The sequence below is a fragment of the Brachycentrus maculatus genome, unplaced genomic scaffold, assembly GCF_059751285.1.
Source record: "Brachycentrus maculatus isolate JH-2025_06_01 unplaced genomic scaffold, ASM5975128v1 h1tg000462l, whole genome shotgun sequence".
NCBI classification, from domain to species: domain Eukaryota; kingdom Metazoa; phylum Arthropoda; class Insecta; order Trichoptera; family Brachycentridae; genus Brachycentrus; species Brachycentrus maculatus.
This window is the reverse complement of record NW_028281209.1, coordinates 192,501-220,000: the sequence shown is the minus strand read 5'-3', so window position 1 is coordinate 220,000 and position 27,500 is coordinate 192,501. Positions and strand designations below refer to the sequence as shown.

The following is a 27,500-nucleotide window of genomic DNA, read 5'->3' as shown; positions in this document are numbered from 1 at the left end:
GAAATATATATATAAACACCACTTTTTTAATTACATGCAATTTAGATATTCAATAATGGGCAGAATGGTGAACGTTACACAAGTGCATAAAATTATCACTTAAATCAACCAAATGCCAGCCGCGGAATGATCAGACTTCCATCTTTACGATTTAAAACGATAGACGGAACGTATCAAGTTGACACCAATATTATGTAGAGGTCATTATTTTGTTTGACAATGACGATTCTGTAAAAAAAAACATTGTTAAGGACATCGATTTAAACGGTTTTTAATATGATTTTCATTTATCATTTATTTTATATAAACTGTTCAAAAACAGTGATGTATCACATCAAAACAAAATAAATAACACTGTTTTTCGGAGTAGAAAATTGACTTTGAAAATAAAATCGGTAAATTCGTCACACTAGTAAAAAAAAGGGAAAAAACTACGTTTTCCTGACAAACCCTCGTAATCAACATTCAGGAAAATATTATTTTATTTAAGAAAGAAACTCTCAATAAATACACAGAATTCCTCGTACATTCCCTTTTTTCCAGATTAATGTTAATTTATATAAGCATACGTCGATCGATTTATATAAGCATACGTAACATTCTAAATTAAAAAGAATTAGTAAAAATTAACGACACTTTATATACAACATTTTGAGTGTGTCCAAATACTTGTTCAATAAATCTGGATTATCTCCAATTACAGGAGTTACTTTCATATTATTTTTTGACATCTCATCAAAGATGAAGAAGAATATAGAAGTCCGGGCATTTACGGGGCTGACGACCGTCATAGGCCGGTTTAAGTGATACTGGTGAAAGAATGTAAAGGTATTTTCTGGCGTTTCTCATTTGTGTGATTTTAATGCAGGATTCGGACCTCACATACTAATATAAGAGTTTCTGCTTAGTAAAAAGCTTCTTTACATCTCACCAATAGATGTCTCTAGTGAAGTTCTAGTGATTCAAGAACAAGGTTTCTAAATTGGTTCATATATATAGAACTTCCAAGAATTTGAGTAGTGTGGTTGTCAATAATGGGTAGAATTAGTGAATGTTACACGTGTGTCAATTGATCACTCAAACCAGCCTATGACGGTCGTCAGCCTTGTAAATGCCCAGACTTCCATATTCTTCTTCACCTTTGATGAGATGTCAAAAAATAATACGACACTTTATATAATTTTTTTCAGTAGTATAACCTGCATCCATTATTTTTAAAGTCAATAAATAACAAAACGACGTATAGAAGAGCTACTCATAGACGTTTGATATAGTTGGATATATCTGAATTAGATCGTTCAGTTTAGCCATGTCGTATTTGATAACATGTCATAAACAGATTTATATTAATAAAGTTTAATAAAAAACTAAAATACTAAACTCACATTTTAAAATATAATGTGTCCTCAGCACAGGAAAACGCAGTGAGGGTATATTATTGTAATTTTTTTATTAACATAAACAATTGTAAAAAAAAAAATATTGGGCGCTTACGATATTTTCCGATATGTCACCAAAAGTTATGTAATCTTCAAAGTTACTTTCACAACATTTTTACGTCAAAAATATCTCCAAAATAATAAATCTCTTCATCATTTTAAGTTTTCTATGAATTCAACGACTTTGTAAGTGGATGAAAAATATAAAAATAAGCTTTGATAAAAAATTACTTATTTGAATTTTTTTTTGTTTTTAAATTTCGTGAATTTCTGAAAAACACTTGGATAATATGTTAGCCCTTCAAAAAAAATAAAACCTATAGCAAATAAAAACCTATCAGCGGAAGCTAAACTGTAAGTGCACAACGGAGTCCTGGTTCCAACTCAAATGTATGGAAGTGAAACATGGAGTTGGCAAAAGAAGGATGAAAGTAGACTGAACGCAGTCGAAATGCGATCTCTCAGAAGAATGTGCGACAAAACGATGTATGATAGATGTGCGAATAGTGAAATAAGGAAGGAATGCAAAGCTGAGATAAACATTATCGATAAAATTAAGAAAGGTGTGTTGAGATGGTTTGGACATGTGGAACGAATGAGTGAGGAAAGAACGGTAAAACAAATTTATGAGGCGAATGTTTGTGGGAAAAGAAGCAGAGGAAGACCGAGAAAAACATGGCACGATCAGGTATGCCAAATGGTATCGGCGGGTATGTATGAGGAGATGCATGAATGTGGAGGAGGCGAAGAATGTTTGCAAGGACAGAGTGGTGTGGCGCTCTATTCTCTCTGCCTACCCCTGCGGGGAAGCGGCGTGATGGTTAGTTAGTAAGTTAGTTAGTTAGTTCCTTCAAATTCGTCGGAATACTAAATTCAGATAGGAGAGGAAAAAGAGTAAAGCAGAAATGACTAGGGCGCTCAGGACTGCATTATTCTACTCGTACTAGCTTGTTTTAACTAAACACTTCTAATGTATATATGTTTTGAGAGTAAAAACGTGAAAAGTTAACGTTTGAAAATAATCACAACATTTTTGGGTATGTTCACAAATATAGGTTTCTCCACATTTACACAAGAGTTATTTCTTTCATTTCGACATCTCAACATTGATGTAGAAAAATATGAATGTGTTGAACCCAAAAACGCAAAAATGTTGTCAATAAACTAATCTAGTCAAATTGTGAGCTGCAAATTTTTTTTAATCAGTTTATAAAATAATCCGATTAGAATCTTACAAACATCCAAATAAAAGGTTTCCGTAAAATGAAAGCTTCCTCAAACTAACCATAGATGGCTCCCATGTTTGTGAACTCAAACATAAAGCATCATGAGATACATAATATACATATGACTAGATGTAAGGATGTGAAAGAAGCTGGGAGCGTATGTCAGGACAAAAGAGTTTGGCGTTTCATCCTCTCTGCCTACCCCTGCAGACAAAACAGCGTATTGGTAGTAGAAGTAGAAATAGATTTGGAATATATGTAAGAGTTCTAATAAATTGAGTAGTTTGGTTTTCATTCATGGGTAGAATGGTGAATAAAATACACATTATAAATATAAAATACACATAAATAAAGTACACGGGAATAAAATTATCAATTAACCAGCCTATGACAGGTCTTAGTCCCTGTAAATACACAGATTTTTTATATTCTTCTTTATCTATGTTGAGATATCAAAATGTGTTAAAATATCCCAAATGCCAACGGCAAATTTTCAGGAAAATATATATATTTGAATTTTTGCAGTGTTGATATTTTGTTAAGGGTCAGGATTTAGAGGGCGTTCCAGAAAATGTGTTACAAAAAGGAAAATTTCATTTTGAAGAAAACAAACATAGAATGGCCAAGTAGTGTAGTAGCACAACCACATTCCTTTGTATAAAGCAGGTGGAAAACTCAGTTATGCTAAACGACAGAGGAACCTCCACTGAAATTGCTGTTTATTTTTGTCAATATTGAATTTGACTGAGAACGTCTCCTTTTTATCATCAGTTGTCAAATATTCTCTGTCATATTGAAAGCTTACGCGACAAATTTATTTTTAAAGTACACTTATATATTTTTTATTTTGCTTATATTATTACGACGCAGAAAAATCTTATATTTTCTTAAATGTTTTTCGCAGACACTTAGAGGCACATTTATAAACTTTATAAAATTAAACAACTTTGTTTTAACCACTTTTTAATATTAGTACACTTTGACCTACCGGTTTTGACAAACACCTTGTCATTATCAGGGTTTATTAAATTCTAAAACATTAAAAACGTTAAAATACTTAATATTAATTACATTCCCTTACCAAAAACTTCCACACACTCAGTAAAAAATCCTAAATGTTATTTTTATTATATTTTGCATTGCATAGCAACCCCAAATAACAACTAATGGAATAACCCAAAAACAGTATGAAGCCGCGCACGCATACGTAAAGTGGAGAACACACACAAAAACCTACTGTGCGGAATTTTTAGGAACAGAAATTGGAAAAATATCAAAAATAGGACTGTTACTTAAATTTAATTGAAAAATGATAAAAAAATGGTAAAAACAAAGTTGTTTTAATTTATAAAAAAATAACTTATAGCTCATTAAAATACGAAAAAATATATTTTTCTTTTTATACTTCTTAAAATTCATCATTATTAAGAAAAAATATGTATTTAGATCTTAACGCATACGAAAAAAAAAATTGAGATAAATATATATATATATATATATATATATATATATATATATATATATATATATATATATATATATATATATATATATATATATATATATATATATATATATATATATATATATATATATATATATATATATATATATATATATATATATATATATATATATATATATATATATATATATATATATATATATATATATATATATATATATATATATATATATATATATATATATATATATATATATATATATATATATATATATATATATATATATATATATATATTTATATATATATATATATATAAATACAGAATTTATTTATTGTGGTCTCACTTTAATTTATTTTTGGAAACGCAAACCCCCTATTTTTTTAATTAAAACTACCATAGCCTATTCAGGCACGAAATTTCATCCCTGTACTGAGATTTTAACCACAACAACGAGGCACTAAAAATTTTCCAACGAAGGGAGATTTTTCCCTGATAATTAAAATGAGTGTTCAAAATGTTTTATTATTCTGAAGTTACAAAATAATATTACTAATAGCATTTGAATAACGCAAAGTGAGTGAGAGCTGCTCGCTTATTTATAGTCTTGTTAAGCCCGGAACGCTTTAGTCTACCTGAAAACTGCAATATAAATTCAAATTTCAGTGTATATCATAAAAAGTTCTTTTTTATACAAGAAAAAACCTCGAGTTTGATTTTTTCTATTTTTTCTGGTTGTAAAATCACGTTTTTACGTTTTGATTATCAAAGCGTAAAAGTCACCCATCACAGGCGCGTGTAAAGGTGTAATAACAAACATAACAAACTTGATATCATTAGATTTTATGTGAAGGTCAAGTAGTCGTATCGCGGGAGATTTTTTCATTATTTCGTTTCGCTTGATTTTATTCTCTCGTTTTCATAATAATTCACGAGATTGTATTGCCGTCTCTAGGCCGCATATGGGTTGGAATACACTCTTCCTGGATAATAACATATCCTTATTATTGACAACCTGCCCCGAAGGTGTAGTAAAGTTATGATACGGAACAAAGGTTTTGGAAATTGAAAAAAAATCAGTTTATTTCAACATGTTTTTTGACTCATTTGACGCACCTCATTTAAAGGGCTTGAAAAAATGTGTAAACGATATTTTCTTATTATATTATTAGATTAAAACCAATATTTTTAGCTTTTTCACTTTAATTTTATTTGACCAGCGACCGGGTTTCATCGTTACCGACATCATCAGACTGGTGTTATATTTTCTTAGTTCATAAGATAAATATCCAAAAAAAATAAAAATTAAGTAGACTGAATGTAGGTGAAATGCAAATTCAGCGTGCAACAAAACAATATATTATGATTAATGTTCTAAAGTTGAGATACTGCAAGATTGCAAGGTTTAGACAAGCGATATCGATAAAATTATGATGGGTGTGTTTAAATTGTTTTCGGCACGTGGAACAAATGAGTGAAGAAAGAGTAATAAATTTATAAGGCAAATGTGGCTGAAAATAGAAGTAGAGGTAGATCGAGATAAAACTTAGCATGATGTAAGTATTTCATGTAGTTATTATTTTTTGACATCTCATCAAAAATGAAGAAGAATACGGAAGTCTAAGCATTTACGGGGCTGACGACTGTCATAGGCTGGTTTAAGTGTAACATTCACCAATTCTACCCATTATTGAAAACCACACTACTCAAATTCATGGTAGTTCTATATATATGAACCAATTCAGAAACATTGTTCTTGAATCACTAGAACTTCACTAGAGACATCTATTGGTGAGATGAAAAGAAGCTTTTTACTGAGCAGAAACCCTTTTTTTAGTATGTGAGGTCGGAATCCTGGATTATAATCACACAAATGAGAAACGCCAGAAAATATCATTTTCATTTTTATTATTTAAGCTTTTAATTTGACTATTCATTTAATATTCTTCTTCATCTTTGATAAGATTTCAAAAAATAATATGAAAATAACTCATGTAATTGGAGAAAATCCAGATTTTATGATTAAGTATTTGGACACACTTAAAATGTTCTAAATTTCATATACTTGTTACTAGTCAAGTCAAAATCAGCAATAATCGGCGGCCATGTATGACAAAATGTATGAAAGTAGAAGAGAAAGATTTTTAAAAAATCTGGCAAAGATTGTTTGCAAAGGCAAATCGGTGTGGCGTTCTATTCACTCTGCCTACCTCTGCGAGAAACGACGTGATGGTTAGTTAGTTTAAATTCTCTTTAAAATGAATCAATGTTTTAAACGTTTTGCAGAGCGCTTCCATTTACAATATCATTTGACTCGACCCGAAAAATACTCACCCGATATATTTTAACAATGAAAATATGAAATAAATGACCCTCGGGAAATTTTCAGCCAACCATTCGTTTACTTAGTTAGCGAATGGCTGAAAACTGAAAAGTTTTTTCAGGTTATGCATTTTCCATAAAATGGAAACAATGTGCTCTTTTTGTTTGAATTATATTTTTTTTCTCTACCAACTTCAAACACTGTTCGTGAAATGAGACTTCTTAATTATTTAAACCGCTTTTTGTGTCATTTATTGAATTTTATTTAGTGATCTTGAAAATTCGATAACATTGAATTAACGAAATTATTAAAAATTGTAAAAAAGATTTAAAATTTTAAATAACATTTCAATTTGAACGATTATTTTACTCAAATATTATAAATTTTCAGTTTATCTTCAAATAGTTGTGTTTAAAAGATCTGGTAAGTGTTTTGAACAACACGTTCTCGTGTAGCCAGAAGTCTAATCGAGAAACATTTTGTAGACGGACATTTCGGTGATGGTCATTTCACCGATGGAGAATTCATTGACGGACATTTTGCCAATTGATATTTTGATGAAGGAATTTTTTATAACGGACATTTCGTCGACGAACATTTTGCCGACAGGCATTTTGCCAACGGACATTTGGCGGACGGAAATTTTACCGAAGGCAATTTTTCCAACGAACACTAAGAATTTAGACGATGGTCAAACATATGTATTTCATTTAATAAACATTTGACGGAATGAAATTACGCATATAATCATTTCAGCTACAAAGGCGTTCAACCCTCTGCCGACGGACATTTTGGTGATGGTCATTTCACCTATGGACATTTCACTGACGGATATTTCGCCAATTGATATTATGTCGAAGGAAATTTTTACAACGGACATTTCTTCGACTGACATCTCGCCGACAGGCATTATGCCAACGAACATTTTGCCGACGAACATTTTTACCGTGATCATTAAGACGATATTAATTTGTCAAATGGACATTCACTTAATTACGTAATGAAATGACGTAAATATTCAGTTTAGCTACAGTGGCGTTTCATCCTCTGCCTACCCCTGCAGAAACGGCGCGATGATAGTAGTAGTAATAGTTATGCAGAGTGTCATTCACACTAGGCCAATCCAGTCTAGGGTCTATAAATATAAATTTAATTAAAATTGATGTAGATAGTTAAATTCACCCCGACTCAACCAAATCTTTATCCGAATTTCACTTTATAAAAACGGGTATCAATCAATCTGGCAAGCGATTTATGGTACCAAATCGTGTAGCAGTTTTTCAATTTCAAAGGAAAAAATCGCTTTGGACAAGGGGATCAACAAACTGTAGTCAAACAATATAAATTAAAATGAAATAGATTTTTTTATGTTTTGTACTGACAATTTGTATTTGTCCGGTGGAACTGCATTTCATATAATAAAATATTGTAAAATAACAATTATATGTTTTTTCACATTTAATTTGGTTTCTTCGTAACCGACATTAGATTGGAGTATAGAATTGCGTTATGTTAGATAAAATTATGTTTATGTTATGTGTTTATGATATGTTTTTTAGAAAACCATTTAAATTTAATGAATTGACGTAGTTAATTATAATCATATTAAAGTGGTGAAATATAAATAAATGCCATGGTAAGGGTTGTTAGAAGTATTTTATATAATTTTTACTATAAGATAAAGATTTTTGTATGTAAATTAAAATATCATATGGGTAAATTTGAAACCATTGGTTAATAAATCCTATTGCACATTTTTCAAAAAAAATAAGAAGTTGTCAATCAACAGTTCCAAATACACACATTACTATTTTAATTGAGGTTCAAAAATCTTTTTCTCTTATTTTAAAATTCCTTTCATATAAATTTAGATTCTCCGAAACATTATATACAATCATGGTTTTCAACCCCTGCTATATCACACAATATTTTGTCTAGCTTCCCACAAGTCTGATGATATCAGTAACAAAGAAACCCTGAAAACTGGTCAAATATAATGTATGTGGAAAAACTATATACTTGTTATTTTATTCCTAAAGAAATTATTGAAGTAAAGATAAAGAATATTAAATTTAAATCTTGCATAGTAAATGAATATTTGTCTTTAATTATATTGTGACCAACAATGAATCAATATTTCCACATTATAACAGTCGAATCAATTAACATAAATTTATAGATCTGGGATTTTACTGGAATAACTTGAAATAAAAAATATTTCATAATTTTATTGGTATCCTCCCATTAGTTTGATTGTAATGGCAAAATTCAGTCACTGGTCAAATAAAATAAATGTAGAAAAAAATTTAAGTTTTTATTTTCTTATATAAATTAATCGAAGTTCTATTCAGAGACGATGCCATTAAGATTTTGTTTTGAAAACGAACTAGCGATTCTATTAGATTAACAAAGTTGCTCTGGTTTCACACCGCATACCACATCTGCGAACCAAAGTATCCTTTGCGGTGCCCGAATACGATTACATAGAAAAACCTATTGGTAGATTCGTTAGAAAAGCTCTCCAAAGAAGCTTTCTGTGCATAATCTCATAATCTTAGTTACACGTACCTAGGGTGTATTTTTGTGTTTGTATTGATTTGATTCGACTTATTTAATCCGTTTTGATTGAAAAATGTAACTTTGAATATAAAATAAAACTTGTATTATTTAAAAGGCGCTTTTTTCATAAAATGCTATTCGCTGTGATATTTTTAATATTTTATTTTGAAAAAAACATCATTCATAAAAGCTAAGTCAGAGGTTTAATTCCTATTTGGGTATAAGTAGCATTAAAACTACAATTTTTTTTTTTAAATTTGAAAAGTGTAAAAATATAGAGTAATTTCTGCATGATGATATTAATTACTATTGTGCTACAGTATTAAGTAAATAAGGTCTATCGCTAGACGTTGCAACTCATGCAAAATAGAGTAATGACAGTGATACTAAAGAAAAAGTTCAATAAGTAAAACATTTTACAAAATGTAAAATCTAATGACGAAAAATGCTCATTTAACGAACTTAATTCAATTGAAATTTTGGGAAGTCTTCAGTAATTTTGAATTAAATTTTAAAAATGTAAGAAAAAAATACAGAAATATAAATTAATATTGGATTATATATTTTTTTATCTTCTATTTAAAATATTATTCTCTGTACTAATAAAAACAATTAAGACTAATCATGTTTATGTATGAGACCACTGAGACCACAGTTTTTTTTAAATGTGAACTTGATTAGTTTTGAAAAATACAAATCTTTTCATCAACAAGTGAAAAAAACCGTTGATGAGAACAACTGTAGTTCTTTAGTTCTTGAAACTAGTCATATGTAAATTAATTAACTCAAATTTACTTCAAGTGTTTTATTATTATGGTATATTCATCATGATATTCTACAATGTTGATGCCAAATCAATAAACTGACTTGTCATGTAGGTTATAATTGATGAATTTTTAAGTACTGGAGTTTTTAACAAAAAATTTATGTCAAAATATTTTTTTTATTATTTATATTTATTTTTCCTATATTCTAAAATTTAGGTTATATTCCAAATACATACAATGATTAATATAAATTTCAACATCTTGTGAAGTCATTAATAACAAAAGATTAGAACAGATCGAAAAAGTTAACTCTATTTTTAAATTTATTCTATCTGAAAAATATACGTCCAAGTACATCTCGAGTTTGCCAATATTCAATCAATATGTAAAGTTGTAACGTAACCCTATAAATTCATCAGAAATATTGCAAAGTAATTTATAAGTCAATGAATATCAATGAAGAACCTTGTGAATGCCCACGCTGTAGAAACTATTATTTTTCAAGAGGGATAATGTACAAAATTATTGGAGATAGTGAAATTTATTGGAAAAGATGAAAGATTTCCTTTACTAAGAGAAAAAAATAAATCAATTTTCAAAACGAAAAAAATAAAATACTTTGTTTAACTTCACAATATCCAAAATCTGAATTACAAGTGGGCTTGGTAAATGTATTTTAAATTGGACAATAATTACAAACTCAAAATCAAATATAACATGCGTTTTGTCAATACAGTGTCGTCATACATAAAAAAACAACTAGTTGAACTTTAGATTTTTATAGCAATTGATTTTGTACTATTTTTTTTAAGTATAATATATCTGCAAAGTTCAGAAGCTTGTTAGCTAGTAGGGTAGTAAAAGCAGGAAAAGTACCTGCAAAAAATGCAACGCAAACACCCAGACTAATTAGAAATGAATATTTCTTGAATTAATTTTGTGATAGGCAGGAATCAAACCCGGTCGCCAGTTTCACAATCGAACGTCGAGCTAATTTTTCTATGGTACTTACCTTTTTATTTTTTATTGACACCGAATATGATTGTTAATATTTTAATCTTATCAAGAAAAAAAGAAAAGTTTAAAAAAATACCCACATTCTTGACGGGTTATAAGCCAATAAATAAATTTTTTAAAGATATGTTGAACTTACCGTATCCTAATTTAGACGATAGGTGGCGGTGATTTCAAAGTCATGTTGTGGCAAGCTGGCGTAACTTCACTGATGAGATGAAGTCTAACGGCTTCTCCGTGAGGAGTATAGGAGGCGCTGACTGCCAACACCACTTGCTCCACCTCCACCCTGCTCTCCTTCCTTTCTCCCCCTACTTTGACCGACGGCACCCTGTGTATGGAGGATGGTAGTAAGCTCTCCTGTATCGTCTCATTGTTTCCGTTGCATGTCTTCTCGGATCTGTTGTATCCGCCAGTTCTTCCGGTCTGCGTGTTTCCCCTCCACATAGAGGAAGGGTCGAAACACGGGAGCACTTGCTTAAACTCCTTACGGAAATTCTCGTTCAGCCACGCGTACAAAAATGGATTGTAACACGTAGAAGACATGCCCACCGAATGAGCTACAAAAAAACATAGGAAGTAAAGAGACCAATTGACAGTTGGTATGTAAAAATCGTAGAATACGTTGATGAGGTTTAAGGGAAGCCATGAAACGCCAAATATCCCCACCATCGCTATCAGCATCCGATTTGTTCTCCTCTTTCTATCTCTGTCAGCCTCTTCCTTTTTAGTGTTTTTAGATCCTGGTTTAGCTTTGGCCCGGTCATTAAGCTTTAGGCATACGCACGTGTAGCAGAAAGCGATTATGAGGAAAGGCAAGAGGAACTGCATTGTTGTTGTCATAGCTCCGAAAATCTTTCTAGATTTTTCTGAAGGCCAAGCTTCTTCGCAGAAGGTGGTGTTGGTGAGATGGTCACATTCGAGTTCCATAAAATAACCGTAAGGGAATGTCACCATCAAGGAAAACATCCATATGGAAACTATTATCCAGATGCAGGTGGTCAGCCTCATTCTCGGGTGGAATGGGTAGATGATGACAAAGAACCTGTCTATGGCGATGGAAGTCAGGGTGAGAGTGGAGATATATACGCTGCATCCTTGAGCGTAGGGCATGACGTGGCAGAGTAATCTGCCGAAGATCCATCTTCCTAAGAACGTGTACAGAGGAGTAAACGGCACAGCTAACAGACACAATAGTATATCGGAGAGGGCAAGATTGGTGATGAACAGATTGGTAACAGTTTGCATCGCCCTGTTTCGGAAAACCACATAGCAAACTAGAACATTTCCGAAGACACCAACGACGAAGATCAGGGTATACAGAAGGCAAAAGATGACTTGGACGAATTTGTTATCTATTATATCATCCTTGGTGGCGTTTGATGTTGGGGTGGTGCTTGTTTCTAGGAACCCGAGTCCCAGGGAGGTATGGTCGGGGGAAGGGGTGCTGAGGTCCACCCACCCCACGGTTCCCGTCATATTTCTCACTTGGGATTAAAGCTTTATTTTAGAACTGTTCAACCCTTAAGAGGAATCATTTTAATCTTTTTAAGGAGTAGGTTTACGCTGATTGTTATTTTTACTTAGCCTTGTCATGTTTACGCGAGTCACATAAAAAACTTTGCTAATTAAAAAAGTAAATGGCTTGAGAAGTTTTAAATAATTATTTTTAGAGGAATATGATAAAAACCCATTTTTTAATTAAAATGCTTTATCTTTACAAAATTTATAACACTCGTTTTTCATTTCATATTATTTTTATTTTTTGAAATCGAAAAACTTGTAATGAGTTTATTTTTTATCAGCATCACTTTTTGTCAATTAGGATCGATGTTGTCGTGATGAGTGTGCAGAGCAATTTTCGAAGTAATCTGGTATTCTGCAACAAAAAAAAACATTCAATTAGTATTACAATCATTAAAGTTATTCATTGGTATTCACAGTAGTGCAGTGGTGAGCGTGTTTGGCATCTGTGCTGGAGGTCCTGGGTTCAATTTCTAGGGGACTGATTTGAATGTTACACGCGTATAAAGTGATCAGTCATACCAGCCTTTAACAAGTCCTAAGCCTTGTTAATACCCATATTTCCGTATCTTTTCTTCATCTTTGTTGAGATATCGAGGCAACCTTTTTTCGTAAATTATGATTGCACGCATGTAACATCATTTTCTTAGTAAAGAATAAGTGTTTTTATTATATTTTTTTTTATGATTCATATTTAGTACGGCGCATTGTTACTACATAGCTGTTTACAAATGTATTGAAAGGGATACTCAAATGGACGATCTTATTATTGAGACGCAACAAAGTGTATCCAATAAGATATAATGCATAAAATTCTCCCCAATTTATTTTACCTTATTTTGGAAATCATTCTATTTCTTCTGCTTTTAATATAAAAACATATTCTATTTCTTTATTTTTTTAAGAGTTTATGAAAATATTTGGTTTCATGTTTATTTGTAAAGATAAAAACGTGTTTCCATTTCACAATTTCTCTTGCGTGCTAAGTTTGGGTCAAAATCATAAATAAAATAAAAATATATATCGTCCAAACGTTTTTTGGAGTCATAAAGTAAGGAAAAAAATTATTTAAATTTTATTGCCACCCCCCTTTTGCACATTTCCCTCTACACTTAAGTGTTAGGGAGTGTGATTATGGAACAAGACGTCTTTGACTATCCTTGAATATTTTCAAAAAAATATTTCCACTGTTAGGTACATTCAGTTCAATGCTAATCATCTTATCTTCATATCATTAACTATCAAGATTACGTCAGTTTAATGCGGTGCCTTATGCATTGTTGTGTACGTATGAGGGTGACATATATTTTTTAAAACTATTGTCATTACATATTTTTAAAAAATGAGAAATATTTGTGTTTTTATTACTTGCACAAATATTTCAATTTTATGCTATTTCTGTGAGCCTAAGCGTTTCATTATTTTAAAAAAAGGTATCAAATTGTAGTAGAGTGGGTTCAAACTCAGAAATTCTGACTTAAGAGTCCGCGACACTAACCACGGGAACATAACCTGTCTCATTTCGACAAATTTCTTTATTTATTATAAAACGGAAATTTATTTATTTTATTTAAGTATCAGAAACTAGAATATTCAACGTACAAATGTTTTTTTTTTCAATTGAGTATAAAATATTTCATTCGAGCAGAAAACTTTCTTAAATTACAGGAAGTTTATTTTGAAAATACCAAAATAAATTTTCGCAAAAATTTTATAGTCGATTACTCTCCAAAGCGTTGAGACTAGAAAGAAAACATAAACAATGTGTTGGAAACCCATTTCAACAATTGCCATCAATCCCCAAAACTTGCTCTAAATTTTCTCTATCGGCAATAAATACCAATAAATTCTCGATCTAGTTTGCTTGTTGATGGTGGAATGAATCAATTTTATTGCAAAACACATAAATTAGACAGGTCTAAGCTCCAGAATCCAAAAGTTAGGTTAGAACGTGATATGAGTTTGTATATCTGGATTACATCAAGATTTTATATTGATATCTCAACAAAGAAGAAGAAGAATATAGAAGTCTTAGAATCCCTCATAGGTTGATTTAAATGAAAACTTACAACATTTTGAGTATGTCCAAATACTAATACTAATTACAGGAGTTATTTTCATATTATTTTTTTGACATCTCATCAAAGATGAAGAAGAATATGGAAGTCTGGGCATTTAAGGGGCTGACAACCGTCATAGGCTGGTTTAAGTGATCACTTTACACACGTGTAACATTCACCAATTCTACCCATTATTGACAACCACACTACTCAAATTCTTGGAAGTTCTATATATATGAACCAATTTAGAAACTTTGTTCTTGAATCACTAGAACTTCACTAGAGACATCTACTGGTGAGATATAAAGAAGCTTTTTTATAAAGCAGAAACTCTTATATTAGTATGTGAGATCCGAATCCTGGATCATAATCACACACATGAGAAACGCCAGAAAATACCATTTTCATTTTTATTATTAAGCTTATAATTTGACCAGATAATTTATTTACAACATTTTGAGTGTGTCCAAATACTTGTTCACAAAATCTGGATTTTGTGAACAAGTATTATTTTGTGAACGTGTGTAAAGTGATCACTTAAACCAGCCTATGACGGTCGTCAGCCCCGTAAATGCCCAGACTTCCATATTCTTCTTCATCTTTGATGAGATGTCAAAAAAATAATATGAAAATAACTCCTGTAATTGGAGGTATGTAAAATTTTAATTATAAAACGGAAAATCACAAAGTTAGTGCATCAAATTTAAATTATACTAGGTTGTATTTTATTTTTAAAAATCACGAAAATTAATATTGTTTCGCCTAGTTATGGCATTTTCAAACGAATGTGAAGATTAAATGAACTGACGGTCCTTATGTCGCTTTACAATTCAAAGTAACAGTTTTAACATGTGCAGCAATAATTTATGGGAGACAACAGTAACTAATGCGGATGTAGGTACGTACCCTTATATTTAATTTCTGGGAAAGGAAGAATCTATTGGCATGGTAATGAATTAATGTTTTATAGCTAAATACAATTGTTGGTATTGTTATTTTTAAGAATTTATATATGTAGATATAATTATAATTAAAAAAATTTAGTTTATCAATAACGCATTATATAAGCGTTTACATTATAAAACATTCACAATTCTACCCATGGTCATAGGCAGAAAAAAATACAATCAATTGACAACTATCCTACTCAAATTTAAGTAGCTTTATTTATGCTTCAATCAGAATATTTTTTTTGAAATTTAAACTACAGTTGAGAAAAACAAATATTTCTCAAAATCTTTGATACTATTTTGTCCGCCTCCGTAGTGTAATGGTCAGCACACTCAGCTACCGTTCTGGAGGGTCAAATAATTATCAGTGATTTTTTCACTCTTATATTTATTCTATATAACCCTGGACTGGTACCTGAAGCGGAGGGCTGATCACCTTTCCTTCATGTGTAAACGATCAAGATAACAATGCGTTTATATGATCCAGTGCCCTATGCATCATGCGGGTGCGGATAAGGGTTTGAATGAATATTATGAAATGTGTTTTAATGCGTTGCGCGTCTTTTTAAATTCTCGGTGTTTAAAAATGATGCAAAATGCATCGAAACACGTGGAATTTGAAATGTTTAAATATTATGACAAAGTGACTGCCGAGCCAATAAACGAAATAAAATAAATTAACTTTATAAACTAGTAAAAAAGTAAAGCAATAAAATTAAATAATGACAAAAAAAGGCATGCTTATAAAATAAGTGTTTCATTATAAGAAAACCTATACTCTGATATTTTGTTGACAAATGATCCACTGAAATTTCACCAACTGATCTTAAAAGAATAATGTGATTTTAAGATATTATAAAACTTTAAATAATGCGGCACTTCAAGTATCTTTTAGGCTTTTAAGCTGACTGTAAATAATGAAAAGAAAATTGACTTAAAAGTTTTCATTTCTCCATACATAAAATTTAAATTAAATTGCTAAATAAAGTAATAAAATTATTGGAATTTTGAATTTAATTTGAAGATAGAAATCTCCATAAGAATGTATTTATTGTTTTTACTTTTTAATTTATGTTCGTTGCAAGATTCATTTCATTCTTTAAATTATTTTTGACATCTCAACATAGATGAACAAGAATATGGAAGTCTGGGTATTAACACACGTGTAACTTCACCAATTCTACCCATGATTGACAACCACACTACTCAAAGTCTTGGTTCTTATAAATATATTGTATGTGTAGTTTATCTTCGAGATAAAAACATGATTTTACAATACCAAAATTAAATACCATACAATTCCGACAGAACTTGAAATATTTGGAAACCAAGTACTTCAATAACCTAACTAACTACCTAACTAACTAACCATCATGCCACTTCCCCGCAGGGGTAGGCAGAGAGAATATGTTCATGCATCTCCTAATACATACCCGCCGATTGTTACTGACCACTTTCAAGTATTTGGCATACCTGATTGTGCCATGTTTTTTCTCGGTCTTCCTCTGCTTCTTTTCCCGATAACATTCGCATCATAAATTTGTTTTACCGTTCTTTCCTCACTCATTCGTTTTACATGTCCAAACCATATCAAAACACATTTCTTAATTTTATCGATAATGCTTATCTCAGCTTTGCATTCCTTCCTTATTTTACTGTTCGCACATCTATCATACATCGTTTTGTCGCACATTCTTCTGTGAGATCGCATTTTGTATTAATTTAAGAAAGAAAATAATAATAATAATACTTATAAAAATAAATAACATTACCATCAAATATAAACAATAAATAATAAGTGTAAGTTCCTCTTTAAGCACAAAAGCTAAGTCTGTTTATTGGAGAGAACTGCGTTTTTAATTTTAAGATCGTAAAGTAGAATGTCTAGAAAATGAATTTTATTTATTGAAAAAAATCTTTATAACCATATCAATTAAATAAAAATAAAAAATATTCAAATTCAAAATATGTGCTTGTATTCACTAGAATTTCACTAGAGACATCTATGGTGAGATGAAAAAGCTTTTATTGAGCGGAAACTATTTCATGCTTGTGAGATATTTCATGTTTGTGAGATATTTCAGTCACATAAAAATGATTCTTTATTTTTCAGTATAACTCAAGATCTATTTTGAAATATTCGCTTTATTAATTGCACCAAAAGAAGCTTCAAATAAATCTGGAATAACCGACAACCACCTAAAATATTGCTATGTAATAATACTTCAAAAAAGATTAACGACTGGGTGGGAAGTAAATTGTATCCACAGAGCGTGGAAAATAAACATACGAGTGTATGTTGAACCAAACGTTAGTGCAGATGTACATATATCATGTTGGATATATTGATAATTTATTATTCATAAAAGCTTACTAACTAACCATCAAGTCGCTTCTCCGAAAGAGTAGACATAAAATCTGAATGTTTTTTCCCCTTTTCAAAAATATTGAGCATGTATAAAAAATAATTAAACAATACCTTTTCATCAAAATGCAAAAACAACACTTTCTGCCCTGTAGCGGGTAAATCTCAAGTTTAAAATATGCCGCTTTTGCTGGGATAAAGTACATTTTTTGGGCATTCCGCACAACTGAAAATTTACGATTTTTGATATATGACGTTGTTGAAAGGAGTGAGCGATATAATGGTATAGTTTAATGCTCGTGAAGTGCTGTTTAAGTTGTTATTCATGAAAACATAAAGAAAAATAATAGTTATATTTACATTCAATGAGTTCAAATAGGAATTGTTACTTAAATCATTTCGGTCAGTAAAATCGCCTTGTTATTGAAGTGGTTTTTTTAAACAAAGCATTCTTATACTTCTTCTAAGTACTTAAAAATATTTTATGGGATCTCGTAAAGAAAGTCCCTATAAAATAGATGGAATAAGTCACAGTGGGATTAAGTTATCCAATGGTAATGTTATATAATATATTGTCAACAAGGGAGCTTTTACTAAAGATGAAAAAAACGAACATATGTTTTTATTGAACCACATTTTTAATTTTAAAAAAATGCGCTTGCAGCACCGTGCACGTGATAAAGAAAGAGATCTCTTGAGAAATGCAACAATACAAAATTTGCAGAAAAAATACTATGATATAAATGCAACATTTAAAAAACAGTCTAAGACATTACTTTCTTTTATTAGAAACCTAACTGTCCATCAAACCTTATCAGTAGTTGCTAAATTAATACAGCAGTAGTTTGTAATCTATGATTTTTTAATGTTCAAGCACTATCTACCCTCTGATTGCAAACACCTTTAAAAGGTATCAAACATTTTGACCAATATCACTAGTCTGTTATCGGTTAGTTGGAAGATATTGTTTTTTAACCATAAGCCCGCTAAGGTCATATTTGTTCTCTGTACATGAAGTTTAAATAAATAAACAAATTAACATTAACACCATCAATGATTGTTACTTTAATTGGTGATACTTGTAATAATGGTTTGTAAAAACTAAAATATGAGAAACATATCTTTGACGTAAATATTCACATAACCCAATAATAAATATAACTTACACAACGCGTGATACCTCAGCTGTTTATATATAGCGTCTAACGTGTACTTCTTATGACACTTATTTAGTAACGTTTTGTATCGTTGTGTGAACGTCGCTCTCCTTTGATCATCTCCCGTGGCTCATTCTCAATTGAGTAAAAGTGGTATTTACCAAGTAAACTTAAACTAAAAATGGACAGATATTGTAACAAAGTGACTCATTTGTACTCATTTGATATAAAAACACAGTAAAATTTATAATTACATTTTACCTTTTAAATATTTATTTTTTTACTTGATGGTTCCTGAAATTTTGCCTTGCAAGTGTAGGTCTGACAGAAAGCTGAGAGCCCCAGAATCGGAACAGGGAAGGTTGCGGGGAGCTTTCAATATATATTTTGATGAAAATATATTAATAATGAGTTTGATTCTGAATTTCGAAAAATATTTACAACACTTACGTGTAAATAAAATGATTTTCACCCTCAAAATGATAAGAAAAATCCGCCAAAATGATAACCTGAATAAAGAAGTGAGCACAATATAAAACGTAGAATGATGGATGCTTTTACATACATGTCAACCCTTGTCACTTTCTCTTGGATTTCTGTTTATTATTGTGATTTTTTCGGTGAAATATTTTAAAATGCTTCCTTTATGATGAAATTCCAAGTCGGAAAACTTCTTACTACCTTTTATCAGTATTTTTTTTTGTTATCCAAAAAACCAAATTGAAGGTAACTGAACGTAAAATCTGACACAAACATGTCTCTTGGCACGATGATAAAAAATAAATGTCGACAGCTTTGTCGTTAAAACGGCTGTTGTTGCCCAACTATAAAATTAAGCTAAAATAATTAAAATCCCGCCTTGTTTTATAAATTAAAACGTTGTTTTTCCCGATCATTCTGATATCTTACGATGATATTTAACCAACTCATGGTAATGGTCAGCACTCTAGAGTACCGTACTAGAGCTCCCGGGTTCGATTCCCAGGGGACGATCAAATAAATATGAATGATTTTTTTTCTCTATAATATTTATTCAATATAACTCTGAACCTGAAGCGGATGGTGATTTGAAGCTGATCAAATTTCTTTCATGTGTTAACGATTAAGATAACACTGCGATTATATTATGCAGTGCCCTATGCACCATCAGGTGAGGATAAGGGTTTGAATAAGATATGTTTGAAGTTTATTGTAATCTAGAAAGATAGATATGTGTCAATCTGACCTATATGGATTCGTATACATCAGAAGTAGCTTTTATAACTATTATGTGAGTATTATTTCTTAACATCTCAATATAGCTGAAGAAGAATAAAGAAGTTTGGGCATTGACGGGGCTTACGACCGTCATAGGGTGGAATAAGTGATTACTTTACACGCGTGTAACATTCATCAATTATATACATGATTGACAACCACACTACTCAAACTCTTGTGTGTATAAACACATTATAAAGTTGGAGAAAATCCAGATTTATTTAAGTATTTGGACACACTCAAAACGTTGTTAACATATGTAAGCTCTACGAGTACGAGAATCTAACTCCGAGTTCCCTTACCTTAACTTCCACTACTACTTTCTCGTTTTTCTCTTCTCAACAAATTGAAAGAGAGAAGAAGAAGAAGACAGCTGAAACAATTCTGTTATCAAACATTGCCTAATGTCTTACTTACACAATACTCTCCAATCAGCCCATATCGATTGGGTTTCATTGATGATAATGGACCCATGACTCATAATTAAATAAAGTTAACGAGTGGATTCTGTTCCACGGTTGCCATGCACTTAACCCCCTATCGTATTTACAAGTTTACGTTGTCATGCACTTACTATGTACCCGGTAGCTTTTATGTACACCGACCTAATAGTAAGCTTTCACGATCTGCTCTTGTGTGGCGTCCAAAAAATGCGAACCATCGTACATCTTAAATGTACAAAATAAAAGGGGTTTTCCCGAAAACCTCCATACAATTTTATCAACCCTTTTTGTAAATCAGATATCTAATCATATTTTTTGGTAATCATACTTTTAATGGAACATAAGTAACGCTGTCAAACTTTTTAAAATTGGTTTTTTAAAATTTAAAATGTCTTCCAACCCTTGGAATGGTGCACAGGGCACTGTATCATATAAACGCAGTGTTATCTTGATCCATTTATGAAAAAAAAAATTGTACACATTTAAATAAAACTATTTGATAAATTCAGAGTAAAATTTGTGATTACATTTTACCTTTAAAATATGTATTTTTTACTTTTTAGTTCCTAAAATTTTGCCTTGCAAGTGTAGGTCACACATGAAAGAAATGTGACTAGCCCTCCACTTCAGGTATCAGACCAGGATAATATTGAATAATTATCAGAGTGAAAAAATCATTTATATTTATTTGAACCTCTCTATTTGGACCTCCAAGTGACCAAGCGTGCTGACCATTACACTAAGGAGGGGGACAAAATAAAATAAAATACAGTATATCACTACATTAAATATACATTTGTAAAATATATAAAAATACTGGAAAATACAAAACAATGCTACAAATGTACATTTACCTTTAAAACACACATTAGAAAATTTAGAAATAATATTTAAATCTAATGTCGATAAAAAATAACTGGCAAAAAAATTATATTTCAGAGAGCACCGAACTTAATTAACTAACTTAATTACCATCTCGCCGTTTCCACGCGGGGGTAGGCAGAGAGAATAGAATGTGAAATCTAATCTGTCTTTGCACACAATTTTCACCTCTCATTTATACATATTCTCATACATATACACGTCGATTATTCCAACTCCTGACCTGACTACTTTCAAGTATTTGAAATACTTAATAATACCAAGTTTTCTTGGGTCTTCCTCATACAAATGTGCAGTAGGAGTTGTATACCAAAGGTTCCAGATTCATCTAAACATTGTTTAAATATGCCTACAAAAACCATTTTAATAGTAAAATTGATACGACATTGTATTTAAAATAACTTAAATGTAATTATCAGTAAAATACAATAATATAATTAAATTCAAAATCCATTTGAATTCATATGGTAAAAAATAATAAAAAATCGTGGTTTACAATCCCTGTCTTGTTGTGTATATAATAAAGAATTTCATCTGGCCTCCCACCAGTTTGATGATGTCAGTAAACATGAAACCCGGTCACCGGTCAAATAAAATAAAATTGGAAGAAAACTAAATAAACGCTGTTTTATACTGCAATATAAAATACAGAATTTTATAGGAAGAGATGATTGCTCTCAAACTTTATTCTCAATCCATTGCACTTTGCGTCATTTCGTGTTTTCGCTCAGCGGAAACACATTTGTCAGTAATCAAGCAACAGACAATGTATCACTCAGCGAACAGCCAAACATCAGTCGGAAATGTTCCAGAGGCACATCCGTAGTGACCATGTGGAAATGTTTGCATGTAAATAACTCTTCATCGCGTAAATGTGTGTTTATCCAGTAACAAAAAAGTCAGACAAAAAATAATTACAATTTTCTAAGGTATTTTTCTAATTGATTTATTTTTAAATAAAAATAATACACAACCTGATTTACGCATTTGAAATAATTTTGAATATGCTTTAACGTAATTTTTTATAATGTTTTGCTTTGAATCATATGCCATTTTTCATTGAAATGTAAACCAAGGTATAATTTGAATGCGTTTCATTGTCTATCTCAAAAATCGTTACAAAAATATAGAATGACCTGTTACTAAGAAAACTGTTTATCCAACTTATCGTGAAGTAAAGATACACATATATATATATATATATATATATATATATATATATATATATATATATATATATATATATATATATATATATATATATATATATATATATATATATATACTTATATATATATATATATATATATATATATATATATATATATATATATATATATATATATATATGTATATAATTCATTATGACGGCAATTACGGTTTGCAATGACAATATCAAACATGATTCTTGTTTCAAAGAATTGAATATTTTTGATTGAGAAAATACCAATTCAGAAGAAAAACCTTTTCGCAATTTATTTTCAAGAAATTGAAGAGTTAGCTTAGTTAATAGTGATTCACCAAAAACTCGATTTTTTGTTGATAATCGACTACAGCCAACTAATCTCTCTTTATCGTTTCACCAAAAAAAACTTTTAATTTAATAACAACCGCGCATTATACAAGCAAGGTGAAAAATAGCGTTACTTAACTTTTCATTAAATTTGGTGATATTCGATATTCACCAGTATTTTATTTATTTTTTTTTACATTAGAATAGAATGAGTGTCTGAAGAATTATTTTTTTGAAAAAACCGTATTTTATTTTCTCGTTTGTAAACAAATATATAAATATAAGGAATCAGTTATACGAAAAAATATTTCAAAGAGAATCAAAGACGAGAACAAACACCAAAGAATGCAAAAAGCAACGATTATTTGAACATTAAATTTATCTAAATAATCAAAGCTGTTCAGATATTTCGCTCGAGTATTTCTAGACAAAATTCCCGGAATTTTCCTCCCAAATTATTGTTCACAAAGGTGTTTATTTATTTGAATTAAAAAATAAACTCGCCGAGAATTTGATTCTAACCGCTTTCTTGCGTACGTTTTACTGCACAAACTGAAAGACATTGTTTTGTACAACCAATTACCGTTCAAATATTTACCATAAATAATAGATTTAACGGTTTTAAAAATGGCTCCTCTCCAATTGCGTCATCCACTTACTGTGTTTGTTAGGATTTGGCTTGTAATTATTATTCGCAGTCTTGTTGAACACGCATCGCAAGATACTTGAGTGGAAGACTCATTATCTGATGGGAGGGTTGTGTTACAAGTGCGTGTGTGTTTGTGTGTATTTGTGTGTGTTTGTGTGTGTGTGTGTGTGTGTGTGCGTATGTGTGCGTGTGTGTGTATGTGTACGTATGTTTGTGTCTGGAGCGCACAGCTGTTTTAGAAGGTCCAAAGCTGCACTGTACGTTGATTTATACATTTTATAAGCAGAAACAGTTAGTATTTTCTTGATTATTTTTACTGATACTTTGAGGTACATTTTAAAGACTTTATGAAATAACTAAACTCAAATTTCGTTTTTTTAATTATTTGTATTTTTAATATTTTTCCGATCGGTTTTGTCAAGCTTGTCTTCTTTGGGGATATATACCCACCTAACTTTAAACTGATAAGTATTAATATTATTAGAAGATAAACATTGAACAATAAATAAACAATACAGCAACACATGAGATAGTTCTTCAACCGATTTCAAGAGGGGTCTTGAAATCTATTTAGGAGCTTAGAGAAAGTTTTTCATTTTATTTTTGGTGGACCAGTATCCAAACAAAAGTAAACCGCTTATACGCGGATTGGGAAAGTTTATTTAAATGAAATCCATACTTAGATTTGTGTTTTTATACTAAATTTTTTGTTGGAACTGCAATTTATTTGCAAATGCATCCATAGCCAAAACCTTCGAGCGACAATATAATTTTTTACAACATTTTGAGTTTGTCCAAATACTTGTTTAAATGCATCTTACCAATAGATGTCTATAGTGAAATTCTAGTGATTCAAGAACAATGTTTCAAAATTGGTTCATATATATATAGAACTTCCAAGAATTTGTGTAGTGTCGTTGTCAATAATGGGAAGGATTGGTGAATATTACACGTGTGTAAAGTGATCACTTCAACCAGCCTATGACGGTCGTCAGCCCCGAAAATGCCCAGACTTCCATATTCTTCTTCATCTTTGATGAGACGTCAAAAAATAATATGAAAATTATAAGACTAATTTGTTGCAAGTAATTTCAAAAAAGCTTTAAAATTTTTTTTAACCCCTATCCGCACCCCAATGGTGCATAGGGCACTGTGTCATATAAACGCAGTGTTATCTTGATCAGCCCTCCGCTTCAGGTACCAGTCCATGGTTATATTGAATACAGTGAAAAAATCACTTATATTTATTTTACCCCCCTTGGGAATCGAACCCGAGACCTCCAGAACGGTAGCCGAGCGTGCTGACCATTACACTACGGAGGCGGACAATATTCGGTTTTCCTTAATCATTTCCAAGTTTTTTTTTCATTAACACAGTATACACATATAAACATACGTACAGTGTTATGTAAATACACAATATTGAGTTTCACAGATAGACTTGGACCGTCTCCCAAATAGTATTGGGAAGTAAAAGTTTATCTTATAGTTTACCCTAAATCTTTATACGATTATTCCGAGCCACGCTTTCAAGCACTTATCTGGTTTTAGTGTGGGTACGATTATATAAATATGTAAGCAGAAATGGTCCTCGGAAGAAGAATAAAACGGATTTAAGAATATTCCGTGAGAAATATATTACAAAGAATTTGTAAAATATTTAAATGTTATATTTAAACATTCTTTCCCATTTTCTCACCTGCAGAAAAGTCGCTTAAATGATTTGTAATTTGTAACGTACCTTTGTTTAAAATTATTCAAAAAATACATCTTTGAATACATTTTTAAATATATTTTTAAAAACTCTAAGTTTTTTTATTGAATACAATAAAACGTCAAATTTGTTTTGTAAAACGTCCAATTTAATTAATCGAATGTCGAATGGTCAATTTGGTTTGTAAGACATTCAATTTGAAGAGAAAAACCTGTATTATATACGTACAAACAATATATGTATACATACATACAATATATGTATTCCTAGGGAGGGGGATTGAAAATAAATATCAGTAATTTTTCACTCAAATATTTAATTAATATTACCCTGGACTGTTCACTGAAAGTAAAGGAGTGACCACCTTGCCTTTGTATAAGTACTAACAACAAGTAACACTGCGCCAATACGATGCAGTATCCCATGTTCCATTGGATAAGGGTTAGAAGAACGAAGAAGATATGTTTATATATATACGTGTTTTTTTTGTTTTCCTTCCTATTTCTTAAAAGTAGACTCCAATAAGACTTTTCCAAAGTAAATACCTTTAGTGTAAGACGAGGAGAATTTTAACGGGGATGAAATTGTATTAATTCTGAAAACACATATTGTAGGGATGTGGGAGGGGCTTTGATATAGAATGGTAGCCCCATTGATGTGATAAGGGTGGACGTGGCCCCTAAGCCATACACAATAAATAGTCCCTTCAAGAAACCGTAAAATATAATCCTGATCTTAATTGTTATAGGGAAGGTGTACGAAAGGATGACGTCAGCATCTTCTAAACATACACTATTATGGTCGTCATCAAAGGAAGTAAGAGGTTTTAAATCGGCTGTAAAACAATATCTTTATAATATATCAATATTTCAATAGCTTTATCCAAACAATTTCGTGGAAAATGAAGACTTACAGTAGTAATGTGAAAGTACTATGCACTAAAGTTGTATACTTTACATTAGGTGTTATTTTTGGCCTTCGTAGTGTAATGGTTAGCGCATCTGGCTACCATGTTTGAGGTCCCAAATTCCCAGGGGGGGCAAAATAAATATGGTTGGATTCTACTTTTACATTTATTCATCACCCTGGACCTCTAGCGCCTCAAGCGCACGGCTGATCACTCTGCCTTCGTGCAATTAAAGAAAAACATCAAGATAACATTATGTTGATATGACGCCCTGTGCACCATTGGGAGCGTATAAGGGTTAGAAAAAGACTTGAATTTACGTTTTTTTTTGTGTCATTATTTAAATAAATATTTCAAATTATAAAAAAGGGGGTAACATAAAAAAGTAAAGAGTAAAGTAAAGTTATGCAAGAGACAGAAGGAGGATTAAAGCGAGAGAGAGCATCTCAAAATAAATGTTACTATATAAAATTTGCATTAATATTTTGTTTTTCCAATATTTATACTATCAATTATTGGTGGTTTAATTAGTAATACTGATATTCATGGTTAGTGATACCTTAAATATGAGATTCATGTGCGTGATTCGATATTTTGAGATAACGAGAAAATATTGCGTTCCGGATTTTTTTATTTGGTTGCCTTTGTTAAAAGACAACAATTATTTGTGAGTGGTATTCACGAAATTCACATGTAGGCTGGTTAAAATATGTCTCAACTGATCTTATAACCAGTCTTTGACAATCTTTGAGAACTGTTAATATCCAGATTTACAGATTGCTCTTCATCTATGTTGAGATGTCAAAAATGCAAATAAATTTATTATGATGAAAAAAAATCTATTCTTTTAACAAAAAAAGATTTCTCACGAAATCTCCCCTGCGTGTGTTATGAATGTGGGAGAATCCGTGCTATTTTTGTGGCAACTCGAAGCTAGAACCATTCACAGCAGACTTTCAGTTGGGACTAATGGCGAAGATTAGGAAATAATGTGCTTTTTGTTGGCTTCAGACCAGAAATCAATTTCACTCGATCCTACCGCGATACAAGTTGAGCTTCTCAACAAAATGCTAATGTCCACTTTGCCAGGCGTTTTATTAATCGGCCCGATGAATCCATTTGAGAGATAGTTAAAATGACTGTTAAATTTCAAATGCCAACTCGTTAAATTTATAGCTTTACAAAATGCAGTTGAAAAATCTTTTTCAAAATAAAAACTAACTTTTGGAGTGTGCGCAAATACTTGTTTACAAAACTGAATTTTCTCCACAGTTTTTATTTTAAA

General features: G+C 30.9%; 1 protein-coding gene across 2 annotated transcripts in view; it reads right to left on the bottom strand.

Annotated features, from left to right (window-relative positions):
• Positions 1-27,500, bottom strand: part of LOC148302313 (prolactin-releasing peptide receptor-like) — a 162,771-nt gene that overhangs the window by 47,837 nt on the left and 87,434 nt on the right. For both annotated transcript variants that reach the window (XM_088271799.1, XM_088271798.1), the window contains exon 3: positions 10,934-12,673. In XM_088271799.1, coding sequence (XP_088127925.1) covers positions 10,945-12,273 — 1,329 coding nt within the window. In that variant the 5' untranslated portion in view covers positions 12,274-12,673 and the 3' untranslated portion in view covers positions 10,934-10,944. The remainder of the gene's footprint in view (positions 1-10,933; positions 12,674-27,500) is intronic.